At 50.4% G+C, this 17206-nt stretch overlaps 2 protein-coding genes across 4 annotated transcripts in view; one reads left to right on the forward strand and one right to left on the reverse strand.

Moving 5' to 3' along the window:
- Positions 1 to 10112, reverse strand: part of LOC126051703 (disintegrin and metalloproteinase domain-containing protein 9-like) — a 30692-nt gene extending 20580 nt beyond the window's left edge. The window contains exons 1-2 of one of the 3 annotated variants that reach the window (XM_049831264.1): positions 9946 to 10112; positions 124 to 221 (exon numbers count right to left, since the gene is read on the reverse strand). In XM_049831264.1, the coding sequence (XP_049687221.1) occupies positions 124 to 221; positions 9946 to 10051 (204 nt within the window). In that variant the 5' untranslated portion in view covers positions 10052 to 10112. Of the gene's footprint in view, positions 1 to 123; positions 222 to 1265; positions 1437 to 2251; positions 2623 to 9945 lie in introns of those variants that run through there. The other 2 variants (XM_049831263.1, XM_049831265.1) reach the window with 2 other exon arrangements.
- A 5376-nt stretch (positions 10113 to 15488) lies between these two features.
- Positions 15489 to 16861, forward strand: TM2D2 (TM2 domain containing 2). Its single transcript, XM_049831283.1, has 4 exons — positions 15489 to 15740; positions 15822 to 15909; positions 16026 to 16141; positions 16332 to 16861. Exons 1-4 carry the CDS (start codon positions 15535 to 15537, stop codon positions 16543 to 16545), a joined length of 624 nt encoding a protein of 207 aa, XP_049687240.1. The 5' UTR covers positions 15489 to 15534; the 3' UTR covers positions 16546 to 16861.
- Positions 16862 to 17206: the final 345 nt, after the last annotated feature.

Consider the following 17206-nt stretch of genomic DNA (forward strand, 5'->3'; position numbering starts at 1 on the left):
ATGGATACTTGTTTGCTGCTAGATGAATCTGATAGTGCTTTGTGAGAATTTCAGGTCAGTTTTGGGTGGACCTCATTAGGAAGCAGATGCTAAACTGAAGGCATTTTTAAGACTGCCCAGTACCTGTACTGAGGAGACATTGGAAGCCTCTCGCCGTTCTCTTCCTAACCTCTGCGGGATTACAACTTCATAGGAAGACAACAGAGAAACCTGCTGGAAACCTAGAAGGCAGAACAGAAACACTGGCTAAAGAAACAAAGCAATCAGAAGGACAAGGCACAAGGAAGAAAACACTATTTCAGGAAAAGCCCTGTCAGTAGGAATGAGGCAGCCTGTGATTCCAGTTTAGGCCTCCAACTTATCACAGACCCCTGAAACTGGGCTGCTCAGTACACGTCTGCAGCACTGCACAGAGCAGATCCCTCTGCCACTAGACTGGCATCGTTTCTTATCGCATACTTACAAGCTCTACTTTTAAGAGATAGCATAGCACCACATTGCCAAGAAGGCACCACACGCATTTAGAGACCTGTAACCCAAACAGAAAAAGCCAAAGGCCCTGATGCACACAGGAGAGCACAGAGCAAATCTCAGAGCAAAGCACACATGGACTGCCTTGTAAAAGGCCAGAGAAAACAACACACAAATAGCAGAGAAGACACCAAATTTTCCAGAAGGTTTCAAATTGAAAGCTTCACATCCCAATTACTGTCTTACAAGTATCTACCTCCTACACCATCACATTTTATCAGCAGGAATCAGAGCATTGAACAAAGCAGGTCAGCACAGGGAGAACTTGTTCAAGGACACGCAGAAAGACAGCGTCAAAACCAGGTGTCCTGCGCTGCAAAGCTGCAGAACTGCACCAGCTCGACCATGCAGCCTCTCCAGATTAGCTCCCAGGGGCTCCAGCAGTTCCTGTGCTACCTAATGGCACAGCGGCACAAAGCCAGCCCAGCAGAGCTCAGCGTTACGCCCTCGCCCTGCACATCACAGCCAAACTTCTGACACAAGGCCAATACTACTCATTCTGTTCTTAGAGATCTCTTAAGGACCTTATAAAAACAAATGAGGTGAAACAAATGCGTGCAACAAAGTGCCCTTTTGCAGATCACTTTATAAATTATTTGCATATGCAACATCAGACAGATCTCTGAACCAAACAAAAGCCTACGGTCCAAGTTTCCTTTATAAGGCAGCAGTTTTTGCAAGCAACTGTTCTATATTGACCATGTATACAATAATAAATTGCACATGTAAATTACTTTTTCCATCAACAGCCATTGTCTGCCTGTGCCTGGCTCAGGAGCCGCTCCCCGGGAAAGCGGGAGGTTGGTCGCCCAGGGTTGCAGGCAGGATTAAGAGCAACAGTTTTACTAGCTCATGGCAATGGAATCAGTGAGCTCATCAGAGGAGCCTGAGCTTCCTGACCTAAAGGTAGGGGGAAGGGAACAGTTATCCTCCTTGTCACCGTTTGTCTCCAGAAATAATCACCAAATCTGGGGGGTGGTGAGGGTGTGTTTAGTTTCTGAGATCCTCCAAAAACTCTCCAAGTGGGACCAAGATCCTCCATTCATTTAAAAAACGCCAAAACTCACACAGCAATTCCAAAGGCAGTGGTGGCTTTGTAAGTCACACAGAGGCGCTGTATGCTCGAAGCCTCCGTCGGAGACCTGCTCCATCATTTGGGAATCGGGCAGGAGCCCCCATGCAGGCTTTATATGCCATGGGTTCCCCAAAAGCCTCCCTGAGCCAGCACCATCAAGCTGCAGTGACGTTCAGGCTCCTGCAGATGCTTTTGCAGCATCTCTTCCCATCCCCAGCACGAGCTGCCGCGCAACCTCAACGCTACAAACGTCACCTTGGGTCAGCATTTCCAAACAGGCATCCCGGTAAGTGACTGCCCAAGTGAAAAGTAGGTCCACTTCTGCACTTTCTCCACCGATATCCCCAAAGAGCAAGCAAAAGCAGTTAGATTCAGCTTTCAACTTCTCTCCTGTTACAGTGCACACGTACAACCGTTTGGAGAACACAGATGCATTGCAGTGCACCTACTTGTAATACAGCACTTCTGTCACACAAGCACAGGCAGAGCTATGTTATTTCTCAAGAAATAACATGGTACACATACTGCAGCAGAAGCTTCATTAATTACTGTGATTGTTGGAAAAAAAGGTATTAAAAAAGCAGAGAGAAACTTCCTGAAAATAGCCCTTATGTTCCCAGACTACAGAAAGTACAGTGTCAATACCTCTTTGGCCCCGACAACAGGGGAAGGGCTGCTTCCTTCCCTGGGATGAACCACCAAAAAAGTACATACTCCGGCAAATCACTTCTCTACATTTGTCATTTCCAAAGACACATTTCACTCGTATCCGGTCCCGAGCTCTTGCATGTCGCTGCTCTGCACTTGTTACTTCCCCACTGCCATCCAGAAGTGCCTTTATCTGGGGGGGGACATGACCCGGTGACATTTGGACAGAGTTTTGGAGACTCTCTTGGGACACATGCTACAGAAACGGCAGGGCATGGTTAATCTTCGCAGCGCTCAGAAAGGGGCATGCCTCCCCAAAAGCAGCTTGGAAGCAGAAGACAAAGGAGTGAATCATCATACAAAGCTAGGAAAACTGGGAGGGATTTCTGGGAAGAGTGCAACACCAAGAGGCTTCCTCTTAGAGAAACGGCACTGAAAGAGTACAATTTTCAACTCTCTGAATACTCTGACATTTCTCCCCCCACTTTCTGCTCTCCTTCCCTCCCTTCACTACCACCAGTTTGGGAGGTGATTTCAGGTACAATGCCTTATTCTTCCCTTCATTGTGGGCACAACTCATCAGAGGAGAAGGGTGTGTTTGTCTTGATTAACAAAGTGCTTCCGATTACTACAAGCTAAAATATAAGGGTAGGAAGGCACCACCTTCCTTTCTAGTGGAACTAAAAAGAGAAAAGCAGCCTTCACATTAAAAGTTTGAACTGCAAACAGCTTTCCCTTTAACTTTCAGTTCTCTTTCCTCTTCTGGCAAAGACGTCCTTTCTCACCCCACGTTTCAGTACAGATCAAACTGACAACAAGCCTGCTGATGTACAGAAGAGTTTGTTTTGTGGGATTCTCACCGGGACAAAACTGCTCCGCAGTGGCTGAAAGTGCAGCACACTGCTTCACTGGCACTGCCCAGGACAAAAGCATCCATTCTGGCAGGTATCTCCATGGCACTGACCCTCACTTTATAAAGAACCTATTGCCATGCTGACTGTCCCATGCAACATTTCACGCATCACTAGCAACCCTCAAAGAGGGCACCAGACTAGTTAATCAAAAATCCAATGAAAGGGACAAGTGCAACGAAGCAGAAATTAGAACATGCAAGAGACAACCCTGCTCCTAAATCTTCCTCTTAAAAAGGCTAGTTACTAGGGAACAGGCCTTCTTCCTACCAAGAAACACAAACCTTGAGAGCTACATCCTTAATCCAATACACTGGCCAGCCACCCTAGTCCCACCTAGCACCCAACGCTCCTTCTAGTGACTAACACGTTCAGACCTTATCTCACCCAGTGAAGAAAAACATAGCCTGACCCAATTAGCACTAGGCGAAATTCCAGCATGGATAAGGCAGTTTGCAGCTATTGCAGCAGTCTAGATAAGCGCTAGGTTCCAGCATGCTGTGAAGGCATCATCAGATAGGTTCCTGCAACCACATTGGTGTTAAGATGCTACCCTCCAGTCAAGATGGTTACTGTCCATGAGAATTCATTCATAAATTTCAGTACAAAGTAAAGGTGGTTTAATTCATAGCAATTAAGGAAAGGCAGAAGTGACAGCAAAAACCCAACACAGATACTCAGCTGTTTTCCACGTAAGATGTTTGAAGACATTTATATTCTGTTTTCCTAAGATAGGCTATTTTTTGTAGTTTTTCCTCCACCCCCTTTTGAGAAACTTCATTGCAATATAGTAAGTATGGTTCTCAAGCACGCTGTCTGCAATAAATTTTTCAGTAACTTACAGGACTTCTTGTACTCAGGTGCTTCCTGCCACCGGCCAAGGCTACTACCTGGGTTGTGCTACATGTCACTACTGAGAATATGCTTCTTATCGTTCATTCTTGGGTGTAGCACTAGTTAAGATTGTATTTCCAAGGAGAAAAAAAAAACAATTGCATCCACTGTATTTATCTTGTCTTATTAAAGACTGCCTTTAATTACCAAGCATTGGAGGCAACTAGGAAGATGTGACTCATCTTCCCCTCCCCGCCCCAAATCCACAGTAGGAATTTCATGTACGTTACATGTCGTGCAGGAGCTTGAAAACCATCGAAACGTGTCATAGCCGTTACGGCTTTCCAGACGCTGAGGTAAGCTGTTAGGGTATTCACTCCCCGACAGGTAAGATCTATATTCAGCAAAAGTCAAGCTGCATCTCCGGTCTTCATAGACCTTGGCATGCCTGCAGATGGTTGGCTCAACTACAGAAATACAGCATGCAGCTACATCCACCCACACTGAACAGTTCACCCCAATTATCACCCTTCTTTTACCATGACTCTTTCCCAAGCCTACTAAAGTGAGGTCAAAGATACTCTCTTCAATAGAAAAAAAAAAAAAGAAAAAAAAAAAGAGAGAAATAGGAAAGTTTAGGCTGTAGCCTATCGCACCACAAAACAAACTCATTTCATAAAAACAAGCTTATCAGCATGTGACCAGCTCAGACTGCAGACAGACACTAACAAGGAACGTGCAAAAAACCACCCTTCCCACACCAAAGAGGACTGGATTCACGGAGACAAGGCTCAAAACTATCCCACCTGCAGCATCACAGGCTCCAGCAGTGCACTGGTACTGCCAGCAATGGCTGCAGGGCTTGATCTCTGCTATGATCACCGCTTTCGGATCCCCCACTGCTTTCAGCATCACAAATGATACCAAAGAGCATCATTCTGTACAATAAGCAAAACAATAAAAATTCTCTGATACTACCCAAATTTGTTCACAGCTGTCTATCAGCAAAACTTGGAGAGAGGACACCCAACATGACCATTTACTCATATTTGCCTACTTCAATTTACTCAATCCCTAAGTGAGCATGGAAACAGAGCCAGGAAAAAAAATAGCACCGCACAGAAGTAAGATACCACTAACGTTCTCTTCGGATTTATCCCATGCGTGCATCCACCCTAGCAACTTTTAGCCATTTTACTATAAATGTAAAGGCTTAACCACAACCATATTAAACCTAGAGCATCAGTTAGCAGCAACGAGCATTAATCTTCTATTAGCTGTGTGCACGTCTGAGTCAAAAGATGCACATTGCTAAAGCATTAAATACACAAACTCAAATTCACCATTGTTATAATTGATTACAATTAATAGATGAGGTCAGCTGCGCCAGTCATTTGATGCTTAGGCAGCAGACTGCTCACTAGAAGAAGTGATAAAAGCTTTACACAGCCATCTAGTAGTCCCTCCTTGGGTCCCAGGGTGGGATCAATTTCACACAAAGCATCTCCAACAAGCATCCCTGATGTCCAATGGATTTCCCTCGCTGTGTTTTAAGCCATATCTCTAATCCCCAAAGGAGGTGGACAATTTACTCCTGTCTGGCTGGAAATTTTTACATTTCCAAACTATGCTGTCACACTCCCCTCTCCTCTCCTTCAACTAAATAAAGGCCAATATTCAATATTTCCTTGTGGACCCTATTAGATCTCTGACTGTTCGTATGAGGCTCTACTGGCTCTTCTCTCTAGTTAGACCATACCTACCCTGAAAAAGGATGCAAAACAGGACACAACAGTCCAGAGAGGCTTCACAAGTATCAAGGTTCGCATGCTTTGTGTGTTGATGTATGTCCACAAGTTAATCTTTCTTCCATAACAGACAGCATGGCTGATTCACTTGGCATTTAAACTACTCTAACACTCATTTCCTTTCCTGCTCACATGCTCCTGCACCCTGTTTTTCACCCTCTCGTACTTGTGCAGACAATTATTTCCACCTCAGCAGAACACTTTGCACCCATCCTTTCAAAGCTGCATCCTTCTGCCAGATATTTCTCTCATGTGTCCACATTACTGGGATTGCTAACTCTTTATTTGAGGAGCCTAAATCCTATCTGACTGGAAGGGTATCAACTGCAAACTCAATATGCATTCTCTATATCCCATTTTCAACATCATAAAGGACTTTGCCAAGCAGTATCTGTTTGAGGAGAAACTTCTGTGAACTGGCTTACAGACGTCCTTCCAGAATGACACATAAACTCTTATTACTTCTTCAGTGTATTTCTCCAATCAATTACATAGTAGGAAAAACATTTTTAGGTGCAGTTGACCTGTCCGCTAAGATGACAGCTCTAGTAAGATTTACTCTTTGGATTACTGGAAGCAAAAATCTCCTTCACTTTCACTATGTAAATACTATCCAAGTCCACTTAAAAATATTTAGAGATTTATACAAAACACCAAGCTAACACATCTTCTGCTAAAAGTAGGAACATTTCCTATGAAGCCAGCAGTTCCAGTTCTTCCCATACCTCAAATGCTAAGAGTGCCTTGGTAGTGCTCCATCTCCAAAGCACCCAGGAGCATCTGGCCAGCTGTTCTTCTACAGGGTACTCCTCCTTGTGACTTTTCTTTCTGTCTCCTCCTTCCCTTGCTCTAAATCTTCAGACCAAGCAGGTCTCCTTGTGTCACAGTGCCTTTTTAGAAGGTAGGAAAAGATGACCAACTATCATGGCAAGAGAAGTAAATTCATCTACTTGATTTATTGCTCACCTGGAATATTTAACATTAAAGCTGGCAAGAATGGTTAATGTAATTTCTCTTAGTATTTTACTGGGGGTGTTGGACATTAATGAGGACATTGAGCTCTTCTACAGCAATATTTCCTAGAATATTCTTACCTCCCTCTTGCTGAAATCCTGACCCATGCTGTAAGTGTTTCCTGTCTAGACTTTTACTATTCCTTCTGCCCTTTCTAAAGCCACACTAATTTGTCTGCAAGACAACAGCTACTCTTGTTCCACAAAAAGGACTATCGCTCTTGTTCTCTGGTACTGTCACAACATCCTCTCCACCTTGGAACCTTCTTACAAGGAGAAAAAGAGCCAAGCCACACCATCCTTGGGTGCAAGATGATTAATCTCACCGGGACACCCTTCCTCCTGTGTCAATGGCTCTGGAGTCTCTGCCCACCCATCCATGACAGCCTTGCCCGTGGATAGGAGCTCCTCGCACACAGAGCCCACTCACTTCCTCCACGTCTCGTCAGCTGTGTAGATGTCAGCTCACTTCACACAGTGGAGGTTCGTGGGAACGCTTCTCTTTGGAGATGTTGCTATCTTTAAATTTGGCCACCAAAGGAAACCACGCAATACAAATTCAATCACAGAACTCGGTGGAGTTGAGCAAATAAACTTTTTTTTTTTTAATTTTAGCTTGAGAACTGAGAATAATCAAGACATGCAAAAACTACAAAGTCACGTTTCAAACTTCCTTTTTCTGAAAACAAAGCACTACAAGAGGCAACATTAGCTACACTGAAATTTCTTTCCTCTTTTTATTCTTCACATGGAGGAAATAACCACAAAAACCCTCTTTACTCTGCTGAACGATTGTCCCAGATTTGCTGAAATATGGGTGAGGCAGTGCTGTTTTTCATGAGCTGAACAAAGGACTTATCTTAACCAAACACTGCATCTCTCCAGAAATTCAAACCAAAGTGTTTAGATGCTTTAAGAATTCCTTTAAAAACTGGTAAAGCATGGCTAAAACATCCTGGTATATGTGTGACACCAAGTATTGGGGAAGAGACCATATAGCAAGAAACACAGTTCTTGCCTGTGGCAATGCCAGATGGTTTCTTTATGAATTTATACAGCCAAACGTTGAGGCCTCCTACGGACACAAACAGGAGAAGAAAATCTACACTATACAAAACCCTCAAGGCTACACATCACTACAAGATTATGTTCATTCAGGAATTTTTCAATTAGTAGATTCCTGTAATACCCCATTTCTGCCTCATATCCCTATTAATTGGGGAGTGTCCAAAGCACTTATATTCTAACCCCAAAGTTGGAAGTTCCTGGATAAACTGAAAGAGGTGACTCGTTTTTCCCCTCTCCTTCACGCTCAGAGCTGAGACAAAGGCGGCCTGTTATCTTTCATCGCAGATTTGGCATTATGAGCTGGGACAGAGACTTGAGAAGGCAGAGAGGAAAACTGCCTCCCACCATCAGTTAACTCCGTGACCTGCGTCTCCTCCCAGCCACAGGTAGAAACTAAAATATTACTCCTGAAAACACTGACCAGTTCACTGGAAGCCCAAGCATCCAATATCCTGGAGATGCGTCACTTAAGATTTTGCTCCTCGGTGCTCTGGCAAGGCAGTTTCCAACATGCCGTGCTACCTCCACCGCAAGCCAACAGCCACCTTTCAAAGCTTGGCTTTCGTCTAGCACACAGCTCACAACTGCCAGTTACAACACACCAAGTGAGAGGCAAGAGATTCGCAGCACAGAATCCCTCAGGGAGAGATACCCACCACAAGAGCACTGTTTCTCAGCCTCAAGCATCAATATTAGTTTTAGAAAAGATTCCTCAATTAGGAAGTCCTGACTATAAAACTACGCATTAATGATAAACACAGAAGTTTAACACAGCCCATATATTCCTTCAGGAGAAGGAAAACAACAACAGAGGAGACATTTCTGCCTATCATGTATATTTAACATCAGAATCAGCATCATAAAAGCCCATAAACAGAAAGGTTTCAATTCACGAACAGCCCATAAAGACAGCACAGCGTCAACTCATTAAAAGCCCGTAAGGAGAGCACGGTGTGCGTTCACTGCTGTTAGTGATGACACCGTGATGTGCAGAGTTCTTGCCCCAGGATGCAGCCTCCATCCTCCTCGGGGGAGAACAGCCAGCCGGGGTCCTCCCCTGTCCCTGGGTCTGCCAGTGCAGGCAGCGCCCTGGCACCGTGATGGCTAAGGTCACCCAAAGAGAGAGGGGGAAGACACAGGTCCCTGCACGTGTCCCTTGAAACGCAATGGAAACGATGTGGGTGTTCTGTCACCTCAAGAGAGAAACGCAACATCCTCCGGGCAGGGAAACGACACAGTTGTACTCGGGATCCGCTCGCACAAATTTCTGGGAGACCCGTGAACAGGCTGCCCACCCCACCGCACTTTTAACAGGCTTTCCTGTACGTGGATTGCTACCTGCCTCGTAAGAAGAGCATCTGGAGAGCAGACTGCCTAGCCTGGCACAGGAGGGCTGGAGAGCAAAGTGACGGCATTCCCCAGACGCCTGCAAACTTGAGCAGGTGTAACGGGACCCCACCAGCTCACCGGCCGAGATTGCCTCCTCACGTTTCAGGGTTAAGACAAAGGCCCTGCTGTCCTCTCGGCCCCTCTCTGACCACGCACAACATTTACCAGGCACATTTTGGCAGAGATGGTCCCGGTCAGGGCCCAGGCTGTGTCACCCCCCACAGCACCCTCCTTCTGACACCTGTGACCCCCACGCTGGGACCATGTACCGCTAGTGCTGCCCGCAGAGGGGGAAATCCCCTTGCATTGGGGGGGGCAGACGGGGACAGCCGGGCAGGATCCCCTGCTCTGGCAAAGGGAAGGGGGAGGGGGGGGGGTGTCTCCCACCCCACCTGCTAGCCCTCGGTGCCAGGCCGGGCCCCGGCAGCTCCGAGGAAGGGACGGGGGCTGCCAGACCACACCCCCCCCCCCCAGCTGGCCCCCAGGGCCAGGCCGAGCCCTGGGGAGGGGGAATGAGGAGGGGGGCCCGATCCTCGCGGCGGGGCCAGAGAAGGGGTCCGGGGGCGCTGCCCTGGCTGGGAATTGGGTCCGGAGGCCGCCTGCCAGACCGGAAGGAGGGAAGAGAGGGAGGGGGTACCGGCGGCAGGCCCCGGCCCCGGCGCACTCACCCGCACGGCCCGGCTGCCCGGGCGCGGCCAGCAGCAGGAGGCAGAGGCAGCTGAGCGCCGCCCGGGCCCGGGCCCTGGCCCAGGCCATGGCGCTCCGCGTCCGCATCGCCCCTCCCGGCTGGGGCGCTGGGTCCGGCCGGCGGCCCGCGGCCTTATGGAGCCGGGCCGGGGCCTGCGCCGCGCCGCCCGCCGCCCCGGGGCGGGGCCGCTCCGCTCCGCTCCGCCCGCCCGGCAGCACCGCGGACAAGGCGGCGGTGGCGGTCCCCGGCCCGGCTGACCCCGACGGCGGGCCCTCGGATGCGGGACATCAACGGGCCGTAAGGGCCGCAGAGAAGCGGCCGCGCCGGAGCCCACCCGAGACATATCGTCGCGCACCGGCCCCACGGGAGGGAGGGGGGGGGGGCGGGGGGGGGCAGGGCCGCGCTCCAGAAAGAGCCGAACCACGTCCTCATGAAAGCCAGTCCTAGGATTTCCAAGGGGTTTTTTTTTTTAGAGGGAAAGCAGCAAAGTCCCGAGAGCAAGCAAGTCCCGAAGAAAGAGCTTGCCAAAGGGAACTGGTGTCAGCACTGACCGCTGACAACCACGACTCTTCTGGCCTTTCCTTCCAAAAAAAACCCACGTTACAGATTTGAAGCGCATGGAAATACAACTTCACGTTCACGCTCTGCCTTGCAACACCACGGGGTACAGGCGACAAAAACTCTCCAGAACGGAACACCGTCACAGGCTTCACCCTCCGTTCCAAGCATCATACTTCTTGCTCTGACCCATTAAACGCCCTGCCAAGGCGCTCCGTGGAGCACGGCGTCTTCCTCCGGGAGAAGGAGGAATAAACAACGTGTGACACAGCAGTCACATGACTGAAGGGGTGATGGAGAAGCACCCTCATGCTATAGCGATAAGCAGCGTACAAGAGCCTAGACAAATAAGACCCAGTTTTACCAACAACTTCTCAGGTACCGATAACCTTTCTCGGTTTTCTGAGTGTGGTACTTCACGGGGATTTTTGAGCGTCCACATTCTTTTCCCTGGCAGGTCGCTGCTCTTGGAACAAAACACATGCAGCGCCAGACCTGCACCAAAGGCCACACACAGCTCATCAGCACAAACAACAGACAACTGCACATGAGTGCCCTTTGAGCGCTATCAGACAGAAACATCCTTACACACCCAAGTTCTCACTCATAGGGGTCTGACTGATATCTACGATGTTTTAGAAGTTGCTTTTGAATTCACATAATGCAAAAGATGCCATTAATAAACACCTAACAGGCTGAGCAATTGGCACAAGTCTTCCCCCTCTCCTCAATGATGAGTTCTTGAAGATTTTGTAAGAGGTTCATACTGCTGTCGCTACAGTGAACAATTAGAGGAAAGAGCCATTTGGTCCTTCACATTCCAAAACTCTGCATCCGTGTTTGCAGGAGCTGTAGCAAGACGACCTGCAACTCAGGTTTCCCCCCCTCGCAGCCTCCAGCAACCAGAAAACCTCCTGTTTCTGTTGGAAAGAGGCAACAACTCGACTCTATGAAGCCAGTTTTATGTATCCTAACAGACCAAATCACAAAGCTATGCAAGAAGCCAGCACACTAAATTGTATAATACTGTAAGGTGGGACAGGGGATTTTACTCCCACCTAATGTTAGAAACAACATATAGGTTATGTATCGCCAACCCTTATGGAAGCTGCACATAGCTTTTGTGTCAGGTCATACCTTGTGCTTCCCATAAGCTGGGTGTTACCCAAGATACAGGAGGCTTCCCATGGATGATGATAATATCATGGATCAAGTATGGATACCACTGTGCACTGCAGAAATAACACACAAACATGAATCATCCCATGAATAAGTGGTTCCCGCCTGAGGGGCATGAGATTCCCAGGTCCGTATTTAGCAAGAGCCATATCCATCTCTCTTGGCCTCTCCTGTCACTCGCTGCCGCTGTCACAGCCTTGCAGTACAAGGAATTGAAGACAACATACCTCAAAGCTCTGGAAACAAACCAGAAATGAGGCTAGAAAGCTAGGACAGCCTCTGAATCCACATTTTGGGTCAAATGCAAACCTGCCAACTTTGGAAACAAAAAATCTGGAGAACCGCTCATCCGATCAACCAGTTGAAACACACCTGAAACGCCCACATCAGCAGAGCTATCACTCAGACGCAGTGGAAGATGCTTTTGGAAAAGAACCAGGTGAAACAAACCAATAAATCCTGGAGCTCTGCAATGTCTTAAGCCACAACTGAAACCTCAAAGGCAAGCACTGGGATTCAGGCCGTCAGTTGTCTTCAGCACAGACTTTATGACTAGAATAAGGCGAAGCGAGAAAACCCATGGAAGGCAAGAGCCTTAGAGATTACTTGATATTAAAATTAGGATGTTTCATTCTTTCAAAGGCTTAAATAAGAGATACTCTCTTAAATAGGCAGAAACAGGAAATATCTCAAAGTGAATTTACTTAGAAAAATGTACACAAATGGAAACCAAATACGTGTGCTGGACATCTCATTTGCACAGGACATTGGTAATACAAGAGTAAGCCATGCAATACAGCTGCCAGGCCAGCTGAAATCACTCGCTGATGTGGCCACTGAGCCAAAAAGATGCAAAGCCAACTATTTACACCAAAGGCAAAGCAGTATCCAGTGCAATAACAAAGCTTATGTGGTAGATGTTGAAAAGGACCCCACTCAATGCCTGGGGAAAGGAGGAAAAATTGGTGTTTTTTCAAGGAACAGCATTCCAGCACCCTTTGACAGAGCAGGGACAGCAGCCCCATTTCCTAAGAAAGGCAGCAAAGGGGACGTGCAGGACCAGAGATGTAATGACCAGCAAAGAACTGGGACCTTTGCATCTCCTCTGCAGCAGTAAGGAAAGCCCACGCAGAGAGGCATTTCCTCCTTTGCGTTTTGCACTTCCCATCCCCTTTGGAGGCTTTAGAAGATATTTAGACTGGTTTCTAAAGGGAGCAAGGCCGGTGTACAACACGAGCAGCAGTACGGTCCAGTGTATCAGAGCGTAAATCTTGTACATGTGGGTGCTCATGGAGTTCACTGACATTTTGTGAGCTGGACGACAGACATTGCCAGGCTGTGGTTTAGTGGGCCATACTGCGCTCGAGCAGTGTGGGCAGGGGAGAGGATACGGAGTGAATTCCCAAAGGGCATCTACTGTTTGTCAGTTATTTTCACAATTCTTTGTAACAAAGCTGTAGAATCAGCAAGAAAAGAAATTTCTCAGAAACCCTCATGATGGGGCTGGCCATTACATTCCCTTTTCTAGTGAATGCCAAACATCTACCTTTGGCAGACTGAAGAGTACGAGGGCTCCAACTAAACTGGCTGAGCATGTAACAGTGGTTTTAAATAGCAAAGTCAGACGTGTCATGTTCTCCCTCCAACCTCAACCCGGCTGGCTCCTACATCCTCTCCAAATACCACGTGCATGGTGTTTGCTTATAAGCACTGTAAATAAGACAGATTAAGGATTTTGGATGCAGTCAGGACTTCACTGACATCACCAGCAACAGTCCAGCTGGCTTAGGAAGCACACTCATTAACACTGCACCAGTGATTGCTGGCTGATGGGCACCTACAAATCCCGCTAATGGCTCTTTCCCGAATGCATTATTATCAAATTACATGTTTTGCCTGGCTTCCAGCTGGACTTAATGATTGCCACGTACCTGTCTCCAGCTGCGCTTGGCATTTCCAATCTAATGACCTCAGGACACTGTGAGGGGGATTAAATGAGGTTGAAGAAAATGAGGCAGAAGAAAACTGATGGACACAGGCAGCAGCTTGTCCAGATGTAGAGGGTCAATAGCAGGATCCCTGGCTCCAACCCTCTACCTTTATATAGCCGAGTGCGCCGTTCTCTTCAATTAATCACCGAGTCTCGTCCACAAAGCACTCAGAGGTGGAGCTCTTGTACAAGGGGTAGGGCAGTTAGGATAAAAAATATCTGCTATTTGACTATCCAAGCAGGACTAGTTCCTCCTCTGGGCAGGGAGATGGTCTAGACAACTCTTGAAATCCCTTCCCTGTTTTCCTATCAATGGGAAGTTTGCTCAAGGGGTCGAGGCCCATTTCTTTTCAAAAGACTTCCAGTCACACTTCAGGGAGCTCAAGGGAACAGAGCCACAATTTCAGCCCTCCTGGCTCTAAGCCTGCTCCAAGCAGCACTTGGCTGTGCAGTTCCCTCCTGACCGTGACCTGCTGCTGCCCTGGCTGGTATTTCCTTGCTGCTGCCTCTTGCCTGCAACAGTGTTCCCAGCCCCTTCGGACATGACCTTTCCCCCAGCAATTAATGTGGTAAAGTCTGAAACATCAGGCCCTAAAGCATGAGTTTCATTTACACCTGTTTCCAAGATGCTTTACGCTGACAGAATGGTGTGAAACCCAAGTAAAACACACACTCGATGTGTGATCTTTCCTCTGCCTTCCTTAGCGCTGCCAACGAAATCCACTGCCAGCCAGCCCACACGCTAGGCAATCTTTAAGCTATTTCTAAAGCTGCTTGGAAGCCTCTTAATCATTACAGAAGGGCTTAATGAGACAGCTGGCCATCACATCCAACGGACAAACCCATTCCTGCCGCAGGTCAGGGGAAATCTGGTTCCAGCAGTACCACAGACGGCTCTCCAGCCCAAACCCCCAGCGACAAAGGCAAAGCCACGGCTCCTTCAGGGAGGTGGTATCACCCTGCACCAGGCACACGGGGCGCTTTCGGCCTAATCCCCCGGGGGAGCCGTTTGCCTAAACCCTTTCTCCCACCGAGTGCACAGGGAGAAGAAGCTGCTCTCCGTACCTGCCGGAGCTGTTGTCCCAGGGCTAAGCCCGAGCCCGGGGGAAGCTGCGACCCCCTCGGCCGAGCTCACTCTGCTTGCTACCGAGCAACAAACACTCCGACAGCCGGGAGCGGAGCCCGAGGCGAGGCCTTCCCCGCTGCTGACAGCAGGCGGCAGCGGCCGCCGCAGAAGCAGCTCTCCCGGTGGCGGTGGCGGCTGGGAGGGCACGGCGTGCGCCCACCTGTAGGGAGAAATCCCCGACTACCAGGACGGGCACCAACGGCACCTCCGACGGGCACGGGGCGACGGCCGGGGGTGGCCGAGAGGCAGCGAGGCCTCGCTCCGCCAGCAGCCGGGCCGCTCGCCTCCCGTGCGGCGGCGGCCGTTCAGCTCCCACCACCAACCAGCAACTCACGCCGAACGGGACCGCGGCGTCCCGAGCCCCCTCCCTACCGGAGCCCCCACGGCGCAACCACCGCCGCCCAGGGTCTCCCCTCACGGCGGGGCGAGCGGCCACCCCTGAGGCGAGGCCCGGGCTGGGAAGGGCCGCGCCCAACACCGGTGCCCCCGCCCCCCTCCTTCACCCATAGGCTGACGGGCCTCCCCGGCAGCCAATCGCCTCCTGATCTGTCGCGCTCTTCCGCCTCTTCTCCTGGCAGCCGTCTCTCCGCAGTTACTTCCGCCTTCGCTCTGATTGGCCGCGGAGCGAGGCGGCGGTCTCCCATTGGCTGGCGGCGGCGGGACGGCCCGCTAGGCCGGGGCGGGCGAGGCGTTTCCTAGCAGCAGCGGCCGCCGCCATGGCGCCGCGGCGCGGCGGGCCGGTGGGCTACGCGTTACTGGGCGGGCAGGTCGCGTTACTGCTCGGTAACCTGCTGCTGCTGCAAGGCTCCTCCCGCGGCCTCCCCCATAACGGCACCGAGGCCGAGGCGCCCGGGCCGGGGTCCCCCGCCTCCACTTGGGCCTACACCGACCCGCGGGCGCCGCTCGTCCTCTGTACCTACCTGTGAGCGCCGGGCCGGGCGGCGGGGACGGGGAAACAGCGGCCGCCTCGCCCTCCCTCACCGCTCCCCCTCCTTCCCCTCAGCCCCGAGGAGTTCGTGGAGTGCGAGGAGCCGGTGGATCACGGCGGGAACGCCACGGCGCAGCAGGAGCTGGGGCACGGCTGCGTAAAGGTGCGGAGCCGGGCGGGCGGGAAGGGAACGGGGCGGGGGGGGGGGGGGAAACGGACGGCTCGGCCTAGTCCCCGGGTCTCGCTGCCGGTGCTTGAGGGCACCCGCTCTGCCTACAGTTCGGCGGACAGGCCTACGGCGAGGTGGACCGCACCCGGGTGCAGTGCCGAGCGCTGGACGGTATCGAGTGCGCCGAGCCGCGGAGCTTCCTGCGGGGCAGCAGGCCCTGCGTCAAGTAGGATGCGCTCTCCGGGGGGGGGCGGGAGGGCCCCTGTCCCCCCCAACAACCCCCCATCCCCTCCTCCCGGGCCCTGCGCCTCTCCCGGCCCCCACGGGAGGGAGCCCCGATGTAAGGAACCAGCGACTTACCCGGGCCCCTGCACCCCCCACCCCCCCACCCCCCCACCCGACCCCTTCCATTGCAGGTACACTGGGCACTACTTCATAACCACGCTGCTCTACTCGTTTTTCCTGGGTTGCTTCGGAGTGGATCGGTTCTGCCTGGGCCACACCGGGACCGCCGTGGGGAAACTGCTGACGCTGGGAGGACTGGGGATCTGGTGGTTCGTGGATCTGATTCTCCTCATCACCGGCGGGCTGATGCCCAGCGACGGCAGTAACTGGTGCACGGTGTACTGAGAGGGCTGAGCTGGCCCCCACGGAGGTCGACAGCCTCACCGAGGAGGGGAGATGGACTCCTCTGCTTGTTCTGTAGCGCCAGAGCGGACTTCTGCCTTGCGTAAACGTGGATTTCCAAAGCTGTAACTTAACGCGCGGAACAGTCGTTCTTGTTGATTCCTCTGTGCAAGCCTTGGATGCAAAATTGTTTGGTATATACTTTGCTTGTTTAAAATAATCTGGATTTCCACCTGCCCCAAGCAGGGACAGTTTAAGAAATCAGACCTTGCGAACAGAGGTGGTCAAACAAATCTTAATAAAGCCTGGAAGGAGCGGACTCCACGTACTTTCACTATCTCTAGGGTACATATGGCCACACAGACGCAGGCCACCAGCGTGTGGTTTTGTGTTACTAGACTTTGTAAACCTTTAAGGCTGAGTAAACCAACACAATGTTACAGAGACTTTGTGGCAAAGCCACGAGCTCTAATTCTACATTATTTGTTTAAAACTGTGTTCACTGGCTGCAGGGGAAGCTGGGTTACATTTAGTAGAAACTGCACCCTTTGGAGAGCTTTACTTTCCCCTCTCGCAGGCAGGGAAAGTCACAGTGCAGCAGGTAAAGTTACTATTGAGGCCTCTCCAAAGAAGCACTTGCGTCTATTGATGTAAGTCTTCCTGC

The sequence above is a fragment of the Accipiter gentilis genome, chromosome 28 (genome assembly GCF_929443795.1).
Source record: "Accipiter gentilis chromosome 28, bAccGen1.1, whole genome shotgun sequence".
NCBI lineage: Eukaryota > Metazoa > Chordata > Aves > Accipitriformes > Accipitridae > Astur > Astur gentilis.

Bases quoted from the DNA above. Each gene is read 5' to 3' on its own strand.
- TM2D2 (XM_049831283.1), top strand. From the start codon at position 15,535: ATGGCGCCGCGGCGCGGCGGGCCGGTGGGCTACGCGTTACTGGGCGGG. The intron at 15,741-15,821 runs GTGAGCGCCGGG...CCTTCCCCTCAG, and splicing joins CTCGTCCTCTGTACCTACCT to CCCCGAGGAGTTCGTGGAGT. The intron at 15,910-16,025 runs GTGCGGAGCCGG...CTCTGCCTACAG, and splicing joins TGGGGCACGGCTGCGTAAAG to TTCGGCGGACAGGCCTACGG.